Source organism: Xenopus tropicalis, chromosome 1 (assembly GCF_000004195.4).
Source record: "Xenopus tropicalis strain Nigerian chromosome 1, UCB_Xtro_10.0, whole genome shotgun sequence".
Lineage (NCBI taxonomy): Eukaryota > Metazoa > Chordata > Amphibia > Anura > Pipidae > Xenopus > Xenopus tropicalis.
In genome coordinates, this window is record NC_030677.2 from 79,810,306 (window position 1) to 79,832,978 (window position 22,673).

Consider the following 22,673-nt stretch of genomic DNA (forward strand, 5'->3'; position numbering starts at 1 on the left):
GGACAGTGGTAGTCAGGTCAAAAGTCAATGGATTGGAGTGGAAGCAGCCTTGTGTATTTTTTTTTGTGATCTGTAGCTTTGGTTAAGTCTGTTCCTTTTTTATTTAATCACTATATATGCCTCTCTATATATACACACACTGCACTTGATACCCATAAAACACTGCATAAAGGTAAGGCTAATGTCAGTGTTAGCAAGTAATTCACAATCAAGAAAAAAAAAACAAAAAAACCTTTAGGCTAATGTCAGCCGAGGCGTCTGGCGTTTATTTTCGGCAAGTTGAAAATGGCTTGCCGAAAATATCGCCATCCACAGATATTGGCTACATGTGCCTGCACCCAAGCATATCTCATTCAGCTTGCTGAAAATATACGCCAGACGCCTCGTCTAACATTAGCCTAAAGGTTTTTTTTTCTTGATTGTAAATTACTTGCTAGTAGAAAAGAATGTTATACCCTTTCCTACACTATGGGGCATATTCATTATCATGCTTAAGCCCAGATCACCGGTGATGTTGCCCATAGTAACCAATCAGCAATTAGATTTCAACAGTCACCTATACGATAGGTATAAGCAAAAGCAAATATTTTAATAGTTGGTATGGACAACATCACCAGTGATCTTGGCTTACACACAATAATAAATATGCCCATATATGTAATGTAACAGATGCCACAAATCAACTTGACACAGCATTTTAGAAACAATACTCGGGTATGTAATGCTCTTAACCTTACATACATGGTATGATTTACTTTAATAAGTAAAAGGCTGTGACACAGCTACAACAGCAGACCTACAAATACTTAATAATAAAAACAGAAAACTGATCAAATAAATGATAATTGTGTACTGAAAATGAAAAGTCTTTCCCTGCACTTTCATTCTGAACCATTATTGGCAACCAGTAAAAATCCTTTGATATTTTAAATAATTAAATGTGTAATGCCTTTTATTCAACTTTGTTACGTGACAATGTTACACGTCAGTTTATGTACCAAACCCACAGAACTAACTAGACTCTTTAAAAAGAAAAATTAAATATATTTATAAAACACAAAAAAGTACATAAATATTGTGCAGTAAAAAAAATTAATGTTGTAAAAAAAATTACATACAAGGGAATTACATGTTGTAAGACATGTATAAATATATATACAATTAAGTAAGTATATTTCAACATTTACTTTGACCTAACAAAGCATGTAATATATTATGCAGAATAAATAACGAACTGTTAAAAAATAGGAAATAGAAATGAATGCAACGGGAAATTCTATAGATTCTGGATGGAGACTTCTTTATATTCATTGTGAGGAAGTTCAGCTTTTTTTGTCTTGTACCTGAAAAAATTAAAAATAAATAAATTTTAGTAAAAATTCTTCATCAAAGTTTCCTATAAATAAATGAGTTACCATTAACAAATATGCCTAAGGGTAGCTCCATATACTGACATTAGAATTCAGTGGGAGATACCACAGGGCTGGTTGGTAGGGGAGCCTTCCGGATATCACTGCAGATGTTTGGATATCATTGGGAAGCTAGGGGCATATTGTGGAATCCCATCAGTTTAATATTTTTTTCATGTTATCAAAACTATTCTGGTTGTCAGATACCTGTGTCAAATTGTCAGAATGTATTTGACTTTTCTAGGCAGTCAAACAGCTTTCTGTTTGATGGTGTAGTAGTGCTCAGTGCTAATTGTCAGCAATACTGAACACTATCACCAGTCTAAATCCTCTTACCACCATTGTTACCACTCAGTAAACTAATCTTCCCGAGTTGCCTTCCCCCCGCCATCCCACCGGCGAACATGTAAGTCGCCGGCGGGATGGCAGGGGGAAGGCAACTCGGGGAGATTAGTCGCCCGCAAGCAGGGAGTTTTGCCGCGGGCGACTAATCTCCCCGTGTACCAGAGCCCTAATAATCAGCTCCTCAAAATTACTGACTATTTCTAACAAAATAAAAAACGGCTAATTGCTTGTGTGGTTGCCTTTTCTCTTTGGCCTAATGCCTACATCACAGGTGGAACTCTCCTTATCTTCCAGAAAAAACAGTGCTTTGCCTTACAAGTTGTTAATGGTGACACTTTGCACAGATAAGTACACAGCCTTTAATCATGCATGTGACAGAAGACCTTTGTTAAACTGGGTGATTTCCCAGTGGCATAAATTAATAAGTTGCGAGTAGAGTCATCCGTAATGTGACAATGTGCCTTCAGTGTGGCACAGTGCATGAGAACTCTCAGGAAGTACTAGTTTATTATTACTTCAGCAAGATTCTTTGAGATTATCAGGGCAACCAGCAAATATAAGTAAACTCAGTCATAGTCTTACATAGTTACATACTTAATTTAGTGTGACAATAGTCAATCAGGTTTAACTCTTCCCTTGCATATACTGCATGTACACATACTCCCAAAGACATTCTGTATGTACACATACTCCCAATGACATTCTATCCCTGTACATCCTCTGAGGGCAACTCTAAGGGTGATAGCAGCAATTGCACCCTTTTGTCAACATATCACATTTCCTTAAGTAAAAAAAGCCAATTCAAAAATCAAAAACATTTACCATTTGTATGCAAAAAATGCAGCCACTACAACTGCCAAAAGCAGTAAGGATGACAAGAATAGTGTTATTGCCAGATACTCCTGGTTCATAGGCTGGTAGATAAGTTCAGCATGTGAACAACGAATTCCAGTATATCCCTTTTCACACCTGTAAGACGAAAAACAAAAGTTAGTGAAATCTAAATTAGTACTTCAACATTATGTTTGGGGATATAATCAAAACATTTTTAAATACTATAAACTGAAGGGCAGATTTGGTTACCTTTAAAGGAGAACTACACCCTCCCAGCTATAAAAGCCCCCTTAACTGGCCTGCCTCGACCACCCTCACCTCTCCTTTATCGCATACTCTGTAGCTTAAAAAACCGCCCCTGTCGCAAACCCCAACCTAAAAATGCAGAGCAGCACAGCTGCGTACCTGGGCGTCATTTTCTATTCAATTGTTAAAGCTTTGGGTCTCACCGCTGACACAGACCCTGCTTGAGCATGGACAGTTGAAGCTGATTTCCTGATTGTCCCCAACTGCGCATGCTCAAGCAGGGTCTGTGTCGGCGGTGAGATCTGAAGCTTCTACTATTCATCAGGGGGTGGGAGTAGTTCTCCATTAGAGGGAAAACATTCCTGATTTCACTCTATAAAAAAATAACCATTAGTAGACCCCAACATGGATTTACAGTTGACCCATTCAGTCATGTGCTATAATGCATGTTTTAAATAGAATAGGAGATTTTCAAAGGACGTAGGAAGGCTGTGAGTGCGTTGTGTTCCTTCCATTTAGGGAATGGGCTGTCCATTTTATAGTCACAGGTTCACAGATCACTGCTGGCCCCATTAGACTGAAAATGGAAAACCAGCTGATGATGCCATGGCTAGATTTAATTGCATGATCCAACTGCCTTTTCTGCTGGCAGACTGATTCAATCAGTATAATTTGTCTTTCCATTCAAGTGGACATACATGATCTGATCTTTTGGCCCATGGTCAAAATATCAGATTAGGCAGGAATTAGCCCATGTTTGCGGTCAGTTTAAAAGCTTAACGAGGAAAACTAGGCATTTACAAAGTAAAATTTACAGAGTAAATATTTTCTTACCGGCAATAATGTTCATCAAGGTCCACAAGGTACATGCACTGCCCGTTCCAACAAAAACTTTCCATTTCCATTTGGCACTTGCCTATTTTCATTGGTACTGGTTTAGGGCTGTGTGTGGTTTGCACTAATAAAAAAAAATATATAATGGGTTTTATTTATATGTCCTGCTGGCACCAAAAATTAAAAAAAATCACATAACATTGCAGCAAAATTATGGCCTTTTCTCAACTCTTAAAACCAATAAAAACCCAGTCTGTGTCTTGGGGATGTGAGTAGTACAGTAGTAATGTACCATTAGGGACAGTCAAAAAGACAGTAGCTTTTATAGCCCAAATATATATAAATATATATTATAAGTGCAAAGGTACATGCCGTTTTCTTATGTCAATGCTCAATGCACACCCCAGCAAATTTAACTTGCCATAGTATGTGCAAAAGTGAGTTAAGGAGAAATATCCTTGAGAAAGGAGTTTTTCCAAAACGTTGGGGTTTCTCATCTACTTTTGCACAACATGTCTGCTTTAGCACATTTGGTAATGTGCACTATGGACACTGGTGGTATATACAGTATATGAAATTGTTTGTAATGTATTCTTGTATACATGTTTTAAATATATTATAGCATTTTCCTGCTTTTGCATATACCATGGTGTATTAAATTTGCTGGGGTGTGCATTGGGCTATTCTAGAAATAGTTTTTTTGCTAAAGCTCAGATAAGAAAATCACTGTATGCTTAAAGCAGCAATATAAAATTAGCATCACTTCAGTTATTTGCAGCACCTATTTATACTTTATTATCAGAATGTGGATTGTCTTACCCATGGCTGTTGTGCAGTTTTCTGATGATTCACTAGGCTGACAAAGGGGAACCACTGTTGTTCCATTCACTGCATACATCAGGTGGACACCTAGGAAAAGAAGATTTTTTTTTAATCACTACAGCTGATGCACTTATTAACAAACAGATTAAAGCAAAACAGTCCTCCTCCCTTTAAAATATTTCTGGTAAGGTTTAATGAGCACATATCTCAAGCATCATTATTATTATTATTATTAGCCATTCCAGATGATATTTTTAACCTGCAGACCTACATTTTTCTGACTGTAAAGCCCCATCCCAATAGTACATGATTCTGTATATGTTTCAGCTTGCTGGTTTTTTACTGCAACAAGAAGAGATACTTAGGTGGAGTTTTGACTTTGGCATTTTTTGCATTCTTCTCAGATTTAATTTACGGCCCCAGGTCTGTAAAACATTAGAGCCAATGCAATGCCTTTAGCCATACTCCTACTCAGCCTCCTCTTAGCTATGCAAAATGCTGCCAGTAGCCACAGGGCATTTGCAGTTGAACAAATCTGATTTCCTGAGAATGGAGCACCACAAACAAAGCTACAATGATAACATCATTTACCAAATGTATCCCAAACTTAACAAGAAAAAAAAATGTTCAAAAGAAAAAAAATAAATCACATTTTTATTTGAAAATCCATACTAAAAACATACGAATCACAAAACACGCCACCTTATGCGTTTCGTACTCCAACGGTACTTAGTCATAGGTAGTTCTAACCCCATGGGTTCCAGAGCACATATTTAAGCACAAAATAACCCCACCCATCATTAAAACCATTGTTACTTAAAGAGACACTGCTCTCTTCATCCCAAAATGTCTCTTGAAGTAACAATGGTTTTAATGATGGGTGGGGTTATTTTGTGCTTAAATATGTGCTCTGGTATGTTTTGGGGTTTGTAGGTTTTTAATATGGATTTTCAAATAAAAATGTGATTTTTTCTTTTGAACTTTTTGATTTCTTGCTATGTTGGGATACATTTGGTAAATTGTTTGACTTACCCTTTAATCTGGGGGCTGTGTCCCAATTACTTTGGCCCTGTTTGACTGGCCATTGGGGATCCTCTTTTTGATTAAATGTAAACAATGATAACATAGCCAAAACATGAAAATGCCCTGGTTGCTAACACATAAATTAACCACTAATGGTAGAAGGGTTAAACTACCATATCAATCCTTTCCAAAAAGCTAGCACAAGTTCATTTGTCCTACACAGCTAATGAAGTACTAATTTAAACAATACAAGCCCCATGGTTAGATCTGTTTTATTTGAATTTGCCCACAGAGATGTTTACTTTGGTTGGCTGACAAACAGTGAATAGTATTAATCTAACAGAGGTTAACCTGCAAAATATGTTGTCAATACTACAGCAATTCTATGTGTTATCCCATTGACTCTAAAGGAAACATGAGCTGAACGCTCAGCAACCAATAACATTTGTCTCCATAGTTACTGGTCAAAGGAGTGTAATAATGGTTTGTTTGTGGATGTATTAACCTGAAAGGAAAGATTTCCTTTGCATATTAAATTGCAGCGTGCATATATATTCAAACAAAAGCAATTGCATACACATGACTTGACAACAGAGCACACCATGAAATATGTTTATACCACAAAGTATAGCTGCTTGAATGTAAGATTAAACTCCTTTGTGTCATGTGATATATATTTACCTTAAATGTTAAATAAATAAACAAATAGAAATATAGCCTTTTTGTGTTCATTTGTGATGCAGGGATCACCATTCACCGTTCAGTACAAGAACAGCCACGGAAGTGGGTCCAAGTGAACAACACAAGATTGCGTATTATACCACAAATGATGCTGACAAGCCATGAATGCAAAATATACTACAAAACATCAGAGAGGGCAAGGTAAAACATATGCAATTTTACAAATATGCACAGATGAAGCAATGTACTTGGAGCTGACTGCTTGCTGCAGCTTGTTACTTGGCTCTCATCCCTAATGCTTTACATAATATACATTCACAAGGTTTATGGTCTGCTCTTTTCTTTAGGATTATGAATACTCTATATAATTAAACAGAAATGTAATTGATCATGTAACACTGTTATTATTCTTTTTACTATGAAATGCAAATGTATAAATTCTGTAAATTATAATCCTAACTACCAACCGTTATAACTAACTTTGATACTGAACTAGCTTTGGTTCTGCTCACATTTTTTTTTTTAAACACAGAAAGTACTTTTCCCATAGCATTTGCAGAATATAGGATTATTTATTACATATTACACCAGTACCTACAACCATAGCAGCTGCCTATTAAAGCTAATTGATGATTGGTTCCCATTTTCTCTAGTGTATCTTTTAAAATAAAATATAGGGTATTTTAAAGAAGAATGTAGGAGTAAAAGACTAATAATATTGTGCACTGGAATTATGATGTAAGTATGTAAATGTCAAATGTCCTACTTTAATATCTGTGTAGATCCTTAAATATGATACTGTATTTAGTTACATAAGAGAACATTTTTTTCTCCTTCATAAACCCTTTGTAAAAATAATTTACTTGTTAATAGTTATATGGTTAGTGCGCTGCGTCATCTTTCCCAGAAACAATGAATACAACATTCATTAGACAAGCAATTCTTCAAATGGAATGCAAATCTCTCTGGCCCAACAAACATTTATGTGGTTACTGTGGGATGTGATCACAATCAGGATTACCCTCCTTAGCCGAGCTACAAAGACTGGACTTATAAAGGTAATTAAAATAGTTGGCTGGCTTTTTTGTTCCAGGTGGCCATGTAAGCAAATTATGACACTGCAAATGGGAACAGGCATGTTCATTAGCCCAAGGCAGGTTTCTGGTGGAGAGTTCATTCTTTTAATTTAAAGTCGTTATTCAGGTTAATTATGAGTGGAAAGGCACTTCTGTTGTATCAGTCTAGATTACAGGCTTGCTTGCAGCTTATATAGTAGTGCTGACAATGAAGATCATCGTCATCATTGAGCTGTGAGTAAGCTAGTACATAGATAACCTAATACTGACTGATCTATTAAATTGCAATTGTTACTAGTGGTGTACCTATGTTTATTATGTGATATTCAGATGTTTGGGGGCTTAACATAGAGGGCATCTCTTTGTAGGCTTTAATAAATACCTCTAGCAAGAATCCACTTCTTAACCACCTCTGCTAAATGTATACATGTGGATCTTATTTTACAGGGTTAATTTTGGCTACTCCACAATACCAATTTCCTTAAAGAGTTATTAAGCTACTAATTATACTGCCTGTGATTGCATCATCTATTGCAGGAGTAACTCCAATTATGGATTACTTGGGATTTTAAAACTATTTTGTCCTATACTATACTCATAAAATGTACACAGGGAGGGTGCTGATTTATTAAACAACACTGAACATAAATAAAAATATTGCAACCACAAAATTGGTTGTTGGAATTTGGTCTAGACAAAAGATGCTACCTTTAAATAGGCATATGTTGTTAGTAATAATTAATACCATTAGAGAATAAAAGGGTTACTGTTGGCCATATAGGGGCCACATTTTTGTTTTGATTTCCCCAGAAATTGATCAATGAAATGGAACTTTGGGGTGGGGGGATCTTTGTCTTTCTAAGGCAGGGGTCCCCAAACTTTCTTACTCGTGAGCCACAGTCAAATCTAAAAAGACTTAGAGAACAATACAAGCATCACAAAAGTTCATGGAGGAGCCAAATAAGGGCTAAGAATGGCTATTAGGCAGCCTCTATTCACACTATCAGCTTGCAGGAGGCTTTATTTGGTAGTAAATCTTGTTTTTATTAAACCAAAACTTGCCCCCAAGTCAGGAATTCAAAAATAACTACCTGGTTTGGGGGCACTGAGAGCAACATCCAAGGGGTTGGTGAGCAACATGTTGCCCCTGAGCCACTGGTTGGGGATCACTGTTCTAAGGGATAGATTGAAAAATTAACCAAATTGTAAAAAAGGTGTGTGTGCTAAGATAGAGAGATTATTTTTCTTTGTACCTATCATTAAATTGCATTCAAAATGTATTTAGGCAAAACACTAATATATTTATCTTAATGCAACTCTACTAATTATATATAGCAGTGTACACACTTATTCAAAAAAGGAGTGCCATATAAACCTTTCATACAAATGTGTTGCCCAAGGGACAGGGAGATAAGTCAGTTGCCCAAGGCCACAGATTTCATCACCTGGAATGTAACTCAGGACTCTTCAAAGTAGAACCAATAACATAAGGTCTGAGCCATTGTTTCTCCCTGTGTACAGCATATCACTAAATGCTTATTAGGTTGGAGAGCTTATGAGATAGTATTAAATTACACTGCAGACCAAATAAATATATAATAGATATGAATTATTAATACATTTCCATTCTTACTTGGATGATAAAAATGAAAAAACAAGTTAATAATGCACTAGGCCACACCTTTACTCGGCCCTGGAATTCTTTTTTTTCTTTACTGCTGTTTAGTTTCCAGTGAACTTTGTACATCTGATGCAATCACTGATATCTGAACACTAGTTAACCAGCAGTAATGTAGCATGTGTCTTACTAAAAAAATGGTACATCAAGTAATTTTAACTTCAAACCTTAAATAAGATTGATGTTAAATATGTCTGTTGGCATGGTACCTAAAAATTCACAGAAAAGAAAACTGGCCTAGGTCATATGAAAGAAAGGTTTGCTTTACAAATAAAATATATAACCCATCATTATACAACAGAATAAATGTAATTACGTTTAGTAACCTAATCTGGGTGAAAGACGATTTATAGCCTATTCATCAATGAATAAAAAGTGTAAAAATAAGCCTCCAATGAAACTTCTATAAAAGAAGCTAAGTTCCAAGCCAAAGGTCTTCATGTCTGCAGGTTTTATTGTGCTATGGAATGCAAGATAAATAGGGCACTCCTGATGTGTGCCCTTTTAATATGTGAGAATGGGAATATTCAACTTTGTCATATATATACAAGTAAAACAACTAAGGGTGGCTTAAAAAAGGCATCATGTGTGCTTCTCCTACCAGCTCCCTGCACACATATAGTGGAAGGGTCAAAAGAATACTTGTATTCCCTATAGCTCTTGCAAGCAATGTTATATTACTTGTTAATGTCACTTTTAATTGTTGGCAATCATTTATTTAGCTATCTATAACTAGGTTTCTTTGTAATTGAATTGAAATGATGAATTCTAATCCAGAATATTTGCCAAATTGGAAGCAATCATATGTAGTAGTTGCCCAGGACTTGCAGCTACAACTCTCTATCTCTTTGCCATTAACTTTAGGTGGAGTAGATGAAGATTTTTATAGAAAGTAAACAATAATGTGTTTTCATCTTTGCCTCGATCATTTAATTTTCAACCTGCGATCACAAGGGAATATTGCTGGGTAATAGCCTAACAATTAGTGTGACTGCTCCTTCTATCTGGAAAGAACTGTATCGCTTTTGTAAGAGGCAATTTAAATTAATATACAATCTTTATGCACATTTATCGCAAAATACAATAATGTTAATGATTACATATATATACCATTTTATATCACTCAGAGTCTTCCCATTAAGCATTATCTTACCAAACCTGGACCAAAATTTGTATCAAAAGACAACCCGATATTATCTAATACCAGTACCTGATACTATCTAATATCAATACATGACTTGGTAACACCAGGGCTGGATTGCTATCACATTTACAATTATTATGATATGGTTATAATTAATATTGATATCATCAATCCAAAGCACACATGTAAGACTAAGATTATTTAGAATTGTATGCAAAAAATATTAGAAATACAAAAAGTCTTCCATTATAAATTAAACTAAACCAGTAGTGAGTCAACAGGTACAATATTACATTAAAGCAACATGCATGGTAAAATACTCACCAACTAGAACTAAAAGACTATAGAGATTCCTAAAACATTCCATTCTGACAGGCAGTGGGAGAGGATGGAGATCTCCTAGTTCAGGCAGCAGCAGCCCCTTGGCGTTCTGATTGTCAGTGCTTGAAAAAAGATTATGAAATTTGGGAGGGTTGAAACACCTGGAGAGAGGATGCAGCCTTGAAAGAGTGAGTAATCGGGATCAGCGTTCAGGCAGGTTTCCCTCTTTGAAAGGAATGCTGCTCTTAGCTCCTCAGCTCTGCTTTTGACCTCTGAGCCACTGCCGTCATTTATATAACCAGTCCTACAAGATAACTATTTGGCTGAAAATCTAAGTGTAGACGTATACACACATGCTTAGTGGGAGGAGATTTTCTGCCCACCAGCGGAAGTTATTTGGTTACAGTAAGCTTTCAAGTAAAGTAGCCACACTGCCAGGGGTTACAACATTTGTATAATGGAGGTGGGTTGATGACTAGGTACAGCAATGAGAAGAGTTTCTGTCTCCCCTCCCAACCTCTTTTATATCCTAAATCTCAGAAACTAAGCTACTAAGGGGATTTCCTACAATAAAAATATACAAAGAAATGTTATATATAATTATATATACAATTATAATTAAATGATATACTCCTGGTGGCTTGTGACGACAATGTGATTATGTTAGTTGACTAGTTGTAGGTAAAGGATGTTAAAGCTGTGCAGTAGTAGTGGTCAAAGGCACTAATATAACAAAACTGATAAATTCGGTCACTTAAAGTTGAAATCCAGCTTTATATTTATCAGTTCATTTTCTTTTCTTTTTTTTATTAGACTGCAAAATTGCCAAATTAGAAGTATCAGTTATTCTGTATAATTTGACTACCAGTGATTACTTTTTAGATGCTTCACTGAAATGTGAAAGAGAATTAATGTTTCAGATGTAAATTACTGTAATGTAAAACAAATTCTGATCCACAGTTTTATAATTAAAGGGTTCCACCACCTATATGTATATGCATATGTAAGAAAATGTAATTACAGGTTTTCAGTTGTTTTAAGGTTACTTGTAAATGTAATTGCAACCAGTATCTGTGTTTACATTTTCTGCAGTTCTGGCTCTGACTCTTCAAACAATATTGTAAGCTAATTGGCAGACCTGGAGGAAAATGACTTCTGTTAGATACTGCAATTACTTTTATATATACCTTCAAACAGGCCCAGACTGGGATCCACAATAGACCCTGGCATTTCAGTGGCCCAAACAGCCCCCTACCAGCCCACTAAATAGTGACACAGCAGCCTCTCTGGCATTTGCCAGAATCTACAGATTACAATATGAATTAATGGAGGGTACACTAGCAGGTAACAATAGAGAATAAGGTAAGGTGCAACAAAACCCCAAAATTACCCCACGGCTAAATCAAAACTAATAAGCTTATTATTAGAATCTACAAACTGCCAGTCCGGGCCTTATTTTAAAACCACTGAATATTTTTAATTAATGTATATTGGAAAGTTGTTTAAAATTTCAACTTTGTGGGTAAGGACCTTTTTTCCAGTCCGTCCGTCTTTTTTATATTATATATAATATATAATATTAATATAATAATAATGAATATATAATATATAAAATATAATATAATGTAATACACATAATAAATAATATAATACATACAGTATTTGCGTTCTTGGATCAGGAACCCTACACAAAGGGCCTCATTTAATAAAACCAAGGACATACAGTAAGTGTGCCCTCTAGGTCCTATCCACTTTGCACAAGGTAGAGTGTATTGGTCTTTGATACAAGTCCTGTATATAACATCTGCCACAGGCAGTGCAGGGCTCCCTAGCACCTTGCATCAGTCAATGCTCCCAAGGGAAACCCAACATGACACCCCCATCATGAACACATAACTTTCAAATAATTCTGGAATATATTTATCAGTATATATTGAGCCACCATTTTGTGATGGTCTCTGTGCTCCCTCAGGGGTTACCTGACAGGAAATAATGCAGCTTTAACTGTAAGCAAGAAGTTTGGGAAGACAGAACTCTGCCCATTAACTGGCTGATGTAACATAACTTGTATGTATGCTCTTGGTATGTTTGTGTGCACCATGAATCGTATGATCCCATGGGGTAACCCTTTTTATGTATTTTGTATTTAGGAGTATCCAATGGCACATGGTACTAAAAAGTATATTTGTATGAAAAAGGTATATTGAGATGAAGCAGGTCTTCACATATGGGCTGTTTTATTTGATGTATTTTTATAGAAAACTACTTTGTTCTGGGGTATGTATAAATGCATATTGTTTTTCATCTGATTCAGGCCTCTGTCTCCAAATGCAACTTGTATAACAACTACTGCATGCGAATTACTGATCTGCAAGTGAGTTTTTGGTGTTTACTTAATGAATCAAAATATAAAACATTTAAAGTTATTTGCAAATGTACAGTGATTGCTACTGAAAGCAGTATTTGTCCAACTTTTTATTTTCTCTGCACTCCTGGCTCCATCTCTTCTTCAAGCAATGTAGTAGAAGCCATTAGCCATCTATTAAAAAACAATTTACCGTTAAATAAACCCATTAGGGTTGTTAATTATATCTTAGTTGGGATCAGGAACAAGGTACTGTTTTATTATTACAGAGAAAAAGGAAATAATTAAAAAAATGTAATTATTTTATTAAAATGGAGTCTATGGAAAATGGCCTTCCTGCAACTCAGAGATTTCTAGATAAAGTGTTAGCAAATAATTTATCCTATACCTGTATAACATATGCATTGTTAAAAAGAATCAAACATATTTCTCTCTTTTCATAATTAATCAGTATTGGTGTGTCCTTCCTGTTAAGACTGAGTCAGTCACTCTCATCCTATTTGGTTGGAATAAATGCCTGCTTTTCTGTATACCTTTCACCTTGATATTTGGCCCAAGGACCCATGATTAAGAGTTCAGCACCGCACAAAACATGTTGGATTAGGTTATTCTGCTAAAACGCTTTTCCCTACCCAGATCTGATGTGCTGGCTTTCTGTGCAGTGGCATATGCTTCCACAGTACAGTGCCAAAGTATGATTACGTTAATAAACTAACTTTTTAAGTATATTGGTTAAACATGGGAGAGAACCACCAGGCAATTTAATATAGTAATACCTGATACAGTTATTTAAATAATACTTTAGACCTCTTCTAGATGTCTATAATACATAGGAGAATTATTGTCCTTCATATTCCCTTTATGTAGACAGTATTACATAAAGGCATGGATTACTTTTTGCATATTCCTTTGCTGTATATTTATTAGTGAATATTGCTGTCTTATTCACCACAACATGAAATAATAACAGCCCCTTTAATAATCTAATAGTCATAGATTAGTATCTATATTGTTTTATACATGTAACTGAAACAGTTACATGCTTTTTTGATTACATTTAGCATTTCATAGTTGGTGTACATAAATTTAAGTGTTCAATGCACTTGGATTTATTAAGCGTGTTGGATATTTATGCTTTTATTTTCCTAATACAGTTTAGTCATTTAACACATCTGTTGCACTTGAGGAATGCAGACTGAGCCTGTAAAATGTGATGCTTCTGATAAAATAAGCAATATGGCAGCCCCCCATTCGTATATGATGTCTAGAAAAATGTATACAACATGAGACATACTTATAAATTGTGTACAAAATGCTCACTTGTAGCCAATCACAGAGTGAGCTATGAAATTTGCTTGAAGATTCTCCATTCCAGTGACCTTTCCTTTCCAGTTGCTCGTTAGAAGCCAATATTTTTTTTTTTAAAGGCAAAATTCCAATGTAACTGTGCATATGTAAATTACTTTTATGGAATAGGGCTGTTGTGCTTCTTCCCATAGCCAGCTGCTCTACACAAAACAAAATATAGCCTACAAACAGCTTTATAAATGTTCTTGCTTCTGTATTGGCCTTTATCTCCTGCTCTTCTGTGGATAACCATATGTGCAGTGCACAACCCAGGACCACCGGCAATATGGCTTAATGATGTAAATGTTTAACACATTTCTATTGCTTTCTATATGCTCAAATTGATTTCACAAACATGTCTGCAACATGGTCTATTTATCATACTGTACCAGAACAGAAAGAGTTAATAAAATGATTGAAAAGAACTGTGCCATGATGTGGATCACTAGCTATAATTTACAAGGCTCCTTCTTAAAGCAAAATCACACCCCCGGACAATGTAGGTCTTACAGCTTATATGTAAAACCCTGCTTCATCTAAATAAACCATTTTCATAAAAATATACTTTTTTGGTAGTATGTGCCATTGGGTATTCCTAAATAGAAAATTGACATTTTACAAAATTAGGGTCCGTATATATATATATATATATATATATATATATATATATATAAACCCACTTGGCAAGATTCTTTTATAGGTCACTTAATATGATATAAACTATCTGTGTGGAGGAAGATTTACTAAAACTCCTTTTCTCATTTTGTTAAAAGAAAATTCAAATGAGCTCATTTCTACGAATGCCTGACATTTATCAAAATATCTGAACTGAAAAAACATGTGGAGAAAAAAGTATCAGAAAAGTCGTGAAAACCCAAAAAAGTCTGTCAATTTGAAGCAAAGAAAGATCTTCCAGGAAAGGGAGGGGACATCTGCCATTGACTTCTACATGATCTCGGCAAGTCTTAAAAGAAGCATTTTCAGATTCAGAATTGTAGCAGTTTTGTCCCATAGTAAATCTCAGAAAAGAGATTTCAGTGACTTTAGCACTAAAAAATCCAATTTGAGAGAAAAAAAATATCAGAGCATTGGATAGTGGATAGTATTCATTCTGGGGTTATAATATTCAAATCAATAGAATGTTCGGAAATAAAAATGTATCCACACCGCATTACTCCTCTGTAAAAAAAAAAAAGATGTAGCCTTCAGATATATTTTAAAATAATAATATTCTCCATTATTCACTATCTTTATCTTTTAATAGTAGGCCAGGAGCAACTTCCTTTTTAGCCAAGGGACTAATAATATAAAAGAAACATGCTTTCCTATAAGGTTATGGCAGATTGGCAGTTTCTCTCCTGGCAAGCATCTTCCGGCTTGACTGGGAAATGCCAACGCACATTACTGGCCTGCACAGACCCCTGACTTCAACAAACACCTGTTAAAATGGAATAGAATGACAGGCCTGATCACCCTAAATGAGTGCCCACCCTCACTAACTGGTCTTGTGGGTGGAAGAATGATCCTAACATCACCTCAAAAAAAAGGGTAACATCTAAACATCTAAAAAAATGAAAAAACATCTATACCCTCACTATTTATAATGCCTGCGGTTGAGAATCCTCTTGGTGCTACCTCAACATGACTGAAGGGCCTAGTATAAATGCTGCTTTTTTAGTTACACTGTTTCAGGATTATTCACTAGATGGTACTGTACAACTCACTTTAATTATGAACACTTTGTAAAATATGTTATGGCAGACATTATGTAAAGATCTTCTATGTGCCTCCCTGCCTTATGGTAGCAGCAAGTACTTATATTAGGATGGCACGCCAAAAATGTATTCACTGTATATGTTCACTGTAGGAAGCTGCCTGGATGCCTCCATATTAACTATAAGCATATTCAAAAAAGAGGGCCCTCCTTTAGAAAAAAGGGTTCAAATTTGTTTGTAACACATGACTAGGGGCATAACCCATTGTTCACTCCTTCCTCCAACCGTTCTAAATTACCACGCGTGATATCACCTTTTTGTTGGATGATATGGCCACAGCTTTTATTTGTACAACAGTCATACTTTTATTGTTCACATAGCAGAAAAAACATCATTAATAAACATGGTACAAACTTGTAACATTTTGTAATAATAATTGCAGCAATTGACAACAATTGGTAACAATCGGTAGCCCTTGGTAAAGCCCTCTGCCAGTCTGCCCTTCCAAATGCCAGCAATGCTCACTAGCCGCTTGCTCCTAGCTCAGTGAGTATGCATAGCGTTGTAATATCCACACCATAGCTGTTAAACAAAAACAATCCACAAGGGACTAAGCCCTGGGGAAATTAACTGAACATATTCAACATCACCATGGGTACCCACCTTAGGGGTTGCCCCAATGGTCCAGTATTGTCCAAACCACACCAACATGCCCGGCAGACTGGCAAGGGACCCGCCAAAGTTGTGACTAATACGCTACCATGGGTAGCCCATCTAGCCCCCCTATGTTGGGTCCGATCTAGGTTCTTACCTGCCTTATCCCTAACTCAGAGCATGCCAAATTCCCCCAGCCAAAGAAATTAACAAATGGGGAGGGTGGGGATTTGCGCAGCTGCTGCCCTATCCTCCCAACTATCTTCCCGTGCACTTGTAAGAAGGTGAAAAATTGTGTGTTAATTTGTATGTGGGAAAGGGGAAAGTGTTGTTACTGGGTATGACCACTAGGTGGCAGCAGAAGTTAGTTAATGTTTATTGGGATTGTATAAGTGTAGTTCACACCCCGACCACTAGAGGCAGTGTGGGGCAGAAGGTATAAAAAGGGGACCACACCCAGAATTAAGGGTCTTTATGGGAGAACACGGAAGAGGCCAGCTGGAGGAAAAAGAAGAACCACCTATAGGGTAAGGAAAGGATAGAACAGGGCAGCTGAAAGTGGAGCAGGCACTAGGTGTCTGAGTTAGGGTTATGTAGCATGGGCCGCCTATTGCCCCAACCAGAAGAGTAGAGGGAAACAGTGTTTCCAGTGGATCATCCACAGAATAGGGACCCAAGCGGATAGGGGTAGGCTACAAGAGGGCTTGTTGAGCTTTGGGCTAGGAGTCTGCCAGTAAAATTCCTGGTGGATTGCTGAGCCAGGTGGGGACAGGAGATCCCACTGAGACTGGGGACAGTGGTGAAGAGCCAAAGGTAGCTACCTCTGGTAAGGCTGATGTCTCCTGGACACGGGCATGGTATATGTTTATTGCATGATTGAAGAAAGCCTGTTTGAACATTGTGATTTGACCTGCATGCTGTGACTCCCAAACAAGACGAGGGAATAAAGTGATTTTTGTTACATGACTTCTTGGAGTGCTTCCCTTGATTTTGGTATGGCCAGGTAAGGACGCTGGCCTTTAAGAAGTGTCACCTGGGTTCTCCCTACACACTGCTTGGCGCTTCCTTCTGCTCCCCCCTTTTAACCCCTTGTTAACCCCGTGCCCGAGCTGCCCAATCAGCGCTCACATTACCTGCCCAGTCATGTGGGCCCTCCTCCTACGCTGCTCCCGGTATCCAGGCCTATCTTTAAAACCCAAGGTGTTTCAGTCCTCACAGTAAGGGTTTTTGTCAGGGGCACATGCAAACAAGGTGCAGTTTTTTGAATGTACTTATGGTAGCAGCAAGACAGATGAGTAGGGTCATAAATTGAAAGAGTGTGGACTCTAAGGGGTGCATTTTTGCACTTCTTAGTTCTCCAGCACATCTGCAGTTGCTAAATTAACCCATACAATATAGAGTTTACATTGTAAGTCATACAAATAACTTTCCTTTCTTCACCTTCTGTGTCCCTTCTTTTCCAAAATGTATAATAAAGTGCCTGCTGGTTATTCTAAGGGTAAGGTCACATATGGATGCTTTTAGGCCTGCATATAGTGTAAGTGCAGGCTAAGACAGTGGCATCCGCTCCCTTGTATATCTGCAACCAGAAGTACTGTGTCTGCCAGGGGCGGGCCAAGCCGTCCGGGCGCCCTAGGCAACCCGGTCGGCCACCTCACCCCCTCCGTTGGCGCGCATGCGCAGTTCAGGGGGGGGGGTGCGATGCCGTGGGTCATTGCCCCCGCCGCTTGTCATTAGCGACTGGGGCAATGGCAAAGTAGGGGAACTAGTGGTAGGCAGCAGAGGCACACAGAATGGATTTAAGCGCTAAGATGTGTAGGTATGCATTTTGGCACCAAAATCTGGGTGCAGACAGAAGACAGGATATGCAAGGGGAGGGGCTGTTTCTACAGGCTGTGCAGATTGAAAAACAGTCCCATGTGGCATTAGCCTTACAAACCTTATATACAAGTTCTTTCTGACATGATCATAACGTTAATCAGTTGGTTTGTAAGGGCTTGTGATTTCAGACTCTGAAACAGAAATTTCTGATTTCAGAAGAATCCACAGGTTAACTGCTTTTTTGCTGGTATGTAGCACACATTGTAAGGGCCTTTGAGATTAATGGCACTTTCTTTGCATACTGAATGTATTATTGTATTTTGTTCTCCAAGAAATAGTTAATTGTGTTAGGACATTCATATACATATACATATACATTCATGTATAGAAACCAAATAATAACTAAATGTTGATTTCCTCTTGCATCAGTACGTTATGAAGACATTCTGTGAATTCTAAACTATTGCACAAATGTTTGTCATTTTATAATTCCAGTCCTCTGTAGGGCAGCTGGAAGGAGCTGACATTATTTGGTACATTAATCTTAAAAGTAGAGGTGGTATTAAATACATTTTGAATGCACTGTGAGGCAAAAACAGCATGCCTGCAGATACATACAGTATGTTGTAGATGCATAGCAGTGCATTCATAATATACTTAATATCCCACGCTTTTAAAGCTATGTTATGGACTGCTAAATACTTGTTGGGATCAGCAATGGAATATAAATTCTAAGCCACCTGGATGGGATCATAGGTTCAACCTAAATGTTGCAAGTGACACAAGTAACTTTCTGTATAGTGACAATGCATGTTCAAATTTTCATCCAAACTAGTGATTTTCACTTGTGTTTGGCTTTGTAGATTAAAGGAGAACTAAAGCCTAACTAAAGAATTAGGTTAAAAATGTTGTGCATTATGTTTTGGGCCTCTATACCAGCACCAGGCAAACCCAGGCCTTTAGCAGGGAAGATCTGTGCCTCCAAAAATGCCCCCAGTAGCTTCCCATCTTCTTTTCTGCCCCACGTGTATTATCCACAAATAGCAGAGTAAGGGGCAAATTTATCAAAATGCGTGTTTAGATCTTAAAGGAGAAGGAAAGTCAAAATCTATTAAGCAGACTATTAAATAGTACTACTATTGCTGTGTAAAAATGCTATATTCCTGGCTTTACTAATGAAAGATTTACAGAGATACACATACTAGAACCTACATACTTGTTTCAGTGAATGGCGCCGCCATCTTGTCCAGCATGTCTGTATGGGCTGAAAAGCACAAGCCAGCTCCCCGCTCCTTTCACAAAGATTCTGCAGCTCCCCGCTCCTGCCACAAACCCCCCCAAGCTCCACAAACCCCCCCCGCTCCTGCCACAAACCCCCCCAAGCTCCACAAACCCCCCCCGGTCCTGCCACAAACCCTCCGCCACTCGCAGCACCTGCCCCCCCCCACTTCCCCCACCTGCTTGTCACAGAGTTCTCCAACGCTGCGTCGCCATGGCAACCAGACGCTCCTGCCCTGTGCGCATGCGCCGCCTGCAGTAACAAGTCGCCAAGTCTTGAAGGAGCGATGCATTATGAAAATCTTCTCTACCCAGCTCAGCGTTTTTTTTTCTGTTGGCTTCTGATCTTCTGAACAGGTGAAGTATGGGGAGAATTAAGGGCACTATTGAGACAACGGAAGGTATGCCTGCAGCTTGAGATTAACTCTTTACTAGCCTTTCCTTCTCCTTTAATACATAAAAACTCACTCAAGTTCTGTTCATTCCTATGGGATTTTTAGTAGTGTATTTATCCAAGTGTAAAAGTTAGAACTCACCATTTGATAAATTCACTTCTAAAAATCCCATAGAAATTAATAGAACCTGGGTGAGTTTTTATGTATTAAGATCTAAACACGCATTTTGATAAATTTGCCCCTAAGTGTGTATATTTTCGTTTACTCTGTTTACCACATCTTGTATTCCACATTATTTTAAATATTTCTGCGGAAATGTCAAAGGATGGGAAATCATAATTACGGAGATTTTTTTGTCACAAAAATGATTGTTCAACAAAGGGAACCAGTAGAACTAGTTAGACAAAATCGTCACACATTATCAGTAACTCATCTCCCTATATCTTCCTGTAAAAACCCAGTGTTGGCACTAACTGGCTTAAAGGATATGTAAACCCTGAAAACAACTTAATGTAACAAAAAAAATTAATTAATTCCGAGAAAAGAAATTCTGAGAAAGTTTTGTAATGTTGGGCTGCTTCATACTGACTAGGGAAACATCAGATTATTCTTTTACTCTAAAGCTTGTATATAAACATGCGCACATTTTTTATAACCAATATACAATACCCATTTAATCCTAAACTAAATCCAAAAGTTCGATTCAACTAATTTAATAACATTGTAGATAACATAAGGAAAGTCAGGTTATCTGTACAAGCATACTTTACAAATGCAGCCACACATCTGACTTATCAGTCCCCCAGTGCCATTTTACCCCAGTTCAGAGGTATATTCCTCTATAGAAGAATCAGGCATTGCCACAAGCCAACACCTTGCTAATGTGCCTGTTGTGGAAATGCTGTTCCTCAAACCTAAAGGGGGGGGGGGGGCTTTTGTTCTTTTGGATATGAATGAAAGTCCCACCCTGTCTATAATGTCCTCTAATTTACTTAGAATAGTCATGACCCTTGCTAGTTCTTTTACTCCAGAGGAAAACCTTCTTAGTTTTTTCTTATAGTTTAATTCTTCCATTTCTTTTCCAGTAAAGTTACATGTGTCTACACTCTCTCCAGCTCAATAATATCCAGGGGCTGGAGCCCAAAACTGCACAGCATACTCATGATGAGGCCTTATCAAGGATCAATAAAGTGGTAAAAATATACAGAGTGAACTGGTTATACAAGAGAGCACTTTAACTTTCTCTGTCTAAAATCTGTTATCAATAAAACCCCAATAAAATTCTATTTCGTTTGTTACTAGAATTCATGTTATTTTTGCCCCAGTGCCAAAGTTTGCCATTTGTCAGCTTGCTGCCCAGTTCTCTAATTTAATAAAATCTCTCTTATATTTGCACATTTTAGTATCACCCGCAAAAATGGAAACAGTACTTTCTATGCCCACATTCAGGTCATTGCTAAACATGTAAAAAGCAAAGGGCAAAGGACAAATCCTGTAGTACTCCACTAACAGCACTTGTACAATTAAAAAAATATTCCATTTACCACCACTTTTTGCAGTCTTTCATTTAAGCCAGTCCTCTATCCAAGCAAAATATTATGTTCCAAGCATATTACATTCCCTGCCACTCAAGAGTGGGTTCTGTTCAACTCTTTATAGAGAGCAATTTAGTTTATCTGCCAAGCTCTGTTGTGCATAAAACAATGGTAATCCTTTCTTTTAGCAAAAAGGGCTTTACTTTGGCCCATTCCAAAGGGCTATGGCACATGTGGAAAGTAGTCACCTCTGATAAATCTGCTTTACCGCGGATAGCGAATCTCCTGAAAATGCTTTATCATAGGCAATAATGTAAATAGCTGGTGGGGGAAAATATATGTGATGCTTTGGTTTTCCGCAGCAGCCCAAAGTTTTAGGCTACTTTGGAAATATGACATATATGTTTTCCACTGGCAATTTTGCTGATGGGAAAGCATTTTCAGGAGATTAGTCAAGGTAGAGCAAATTTACTGTAGGCGACTAATTTCCACGTGTGCCATTACCCAAAGTATATGTGCCTTTATCGCTGGGGGAGCCCTCACCAGCATGCTTATTGTAATATTGTATAACTTGCTAGGCATGCAATAGTATTGGGGAAAATAATTGACAGCATATTACAAATGGACCAGAAACTTCTATCTAAGCCATCTTCTGGGCTTTTTTACTCTCTGTTTCAAATTTCTACATGTGTATTTTTTATTCATAATCAAGGGTTAGGTTGTGAATGTCAGACTTTGTGAATTTGATAAAAAGATGTATGAACATATTTGTGGGTTTTGAGGTTTAATTTTTAGTTTGTATTTCTAAATGTAACCACTAGATGCCGCTGGTACTAGCATACAACCAGAAGAAACAAAACAGCTGAACTTCATAGATGTGTATCAAAAGTTATGTTGCTGTGTATTTTATTGCTTATATTAAAATAACTCTGCTGTGCTGCACTGCTCAGTCACACTTTACTTTACTCAGTTCTGGCTGGCCTACATATCCCAGAAGACATGCTGAGAGCTGTAGCCCAGCAATATCAGGATTGAAGGCAATATTGCACAATAGAACATTTCCTGGCAGATCCTAGAATCTCGCCTGATCTGTGCAAATCTGGCTCAATGTTTTTTGTTCCTGCAACTGGAGTTGGAAATTAATTCGGCA

At 37.3% G+C, this 22,673-nt stretch overlaps 1 protein-coding gene across 3 annotated transcripts; it reads right to left on the bottom strand.

Annotated features, from left to right (window-relative positions):
* Positions 1 to 405: 405 nt before the first annotated feature.
* ereg (epiregulin) lies at positions 406 to 10,682 on the bottom strand. Of its 3 annotated transcripts, none has more exons than XM_031901323.1 (5): positions 5,193 to 5,254; positions 4,488 to 4,577; positions 3,669 to 3,792; positions 2,577 to 2,723; positions 406 to 1,343 (listed from the first exon to the last, which is right to left on the bottom strand). In XM_031901323.1, the coding sequence occupies exons 2-5, from the start codon at positions 4,564 to 4,566 to the stop codon at positions 1,277 to 1,279; spliced, it is 417 nt and encodes a 138-aa protein (XP_031757183.1). In that variant the 5' UTR covers positions 4,567 to 4,577; positions 5,193 to 5,254; the 3' UTR covers positions 406 to 1,276.
* Between the last annotated feature and the right edge of the window lie 11,991 nt (positions 10,683 to 22,673).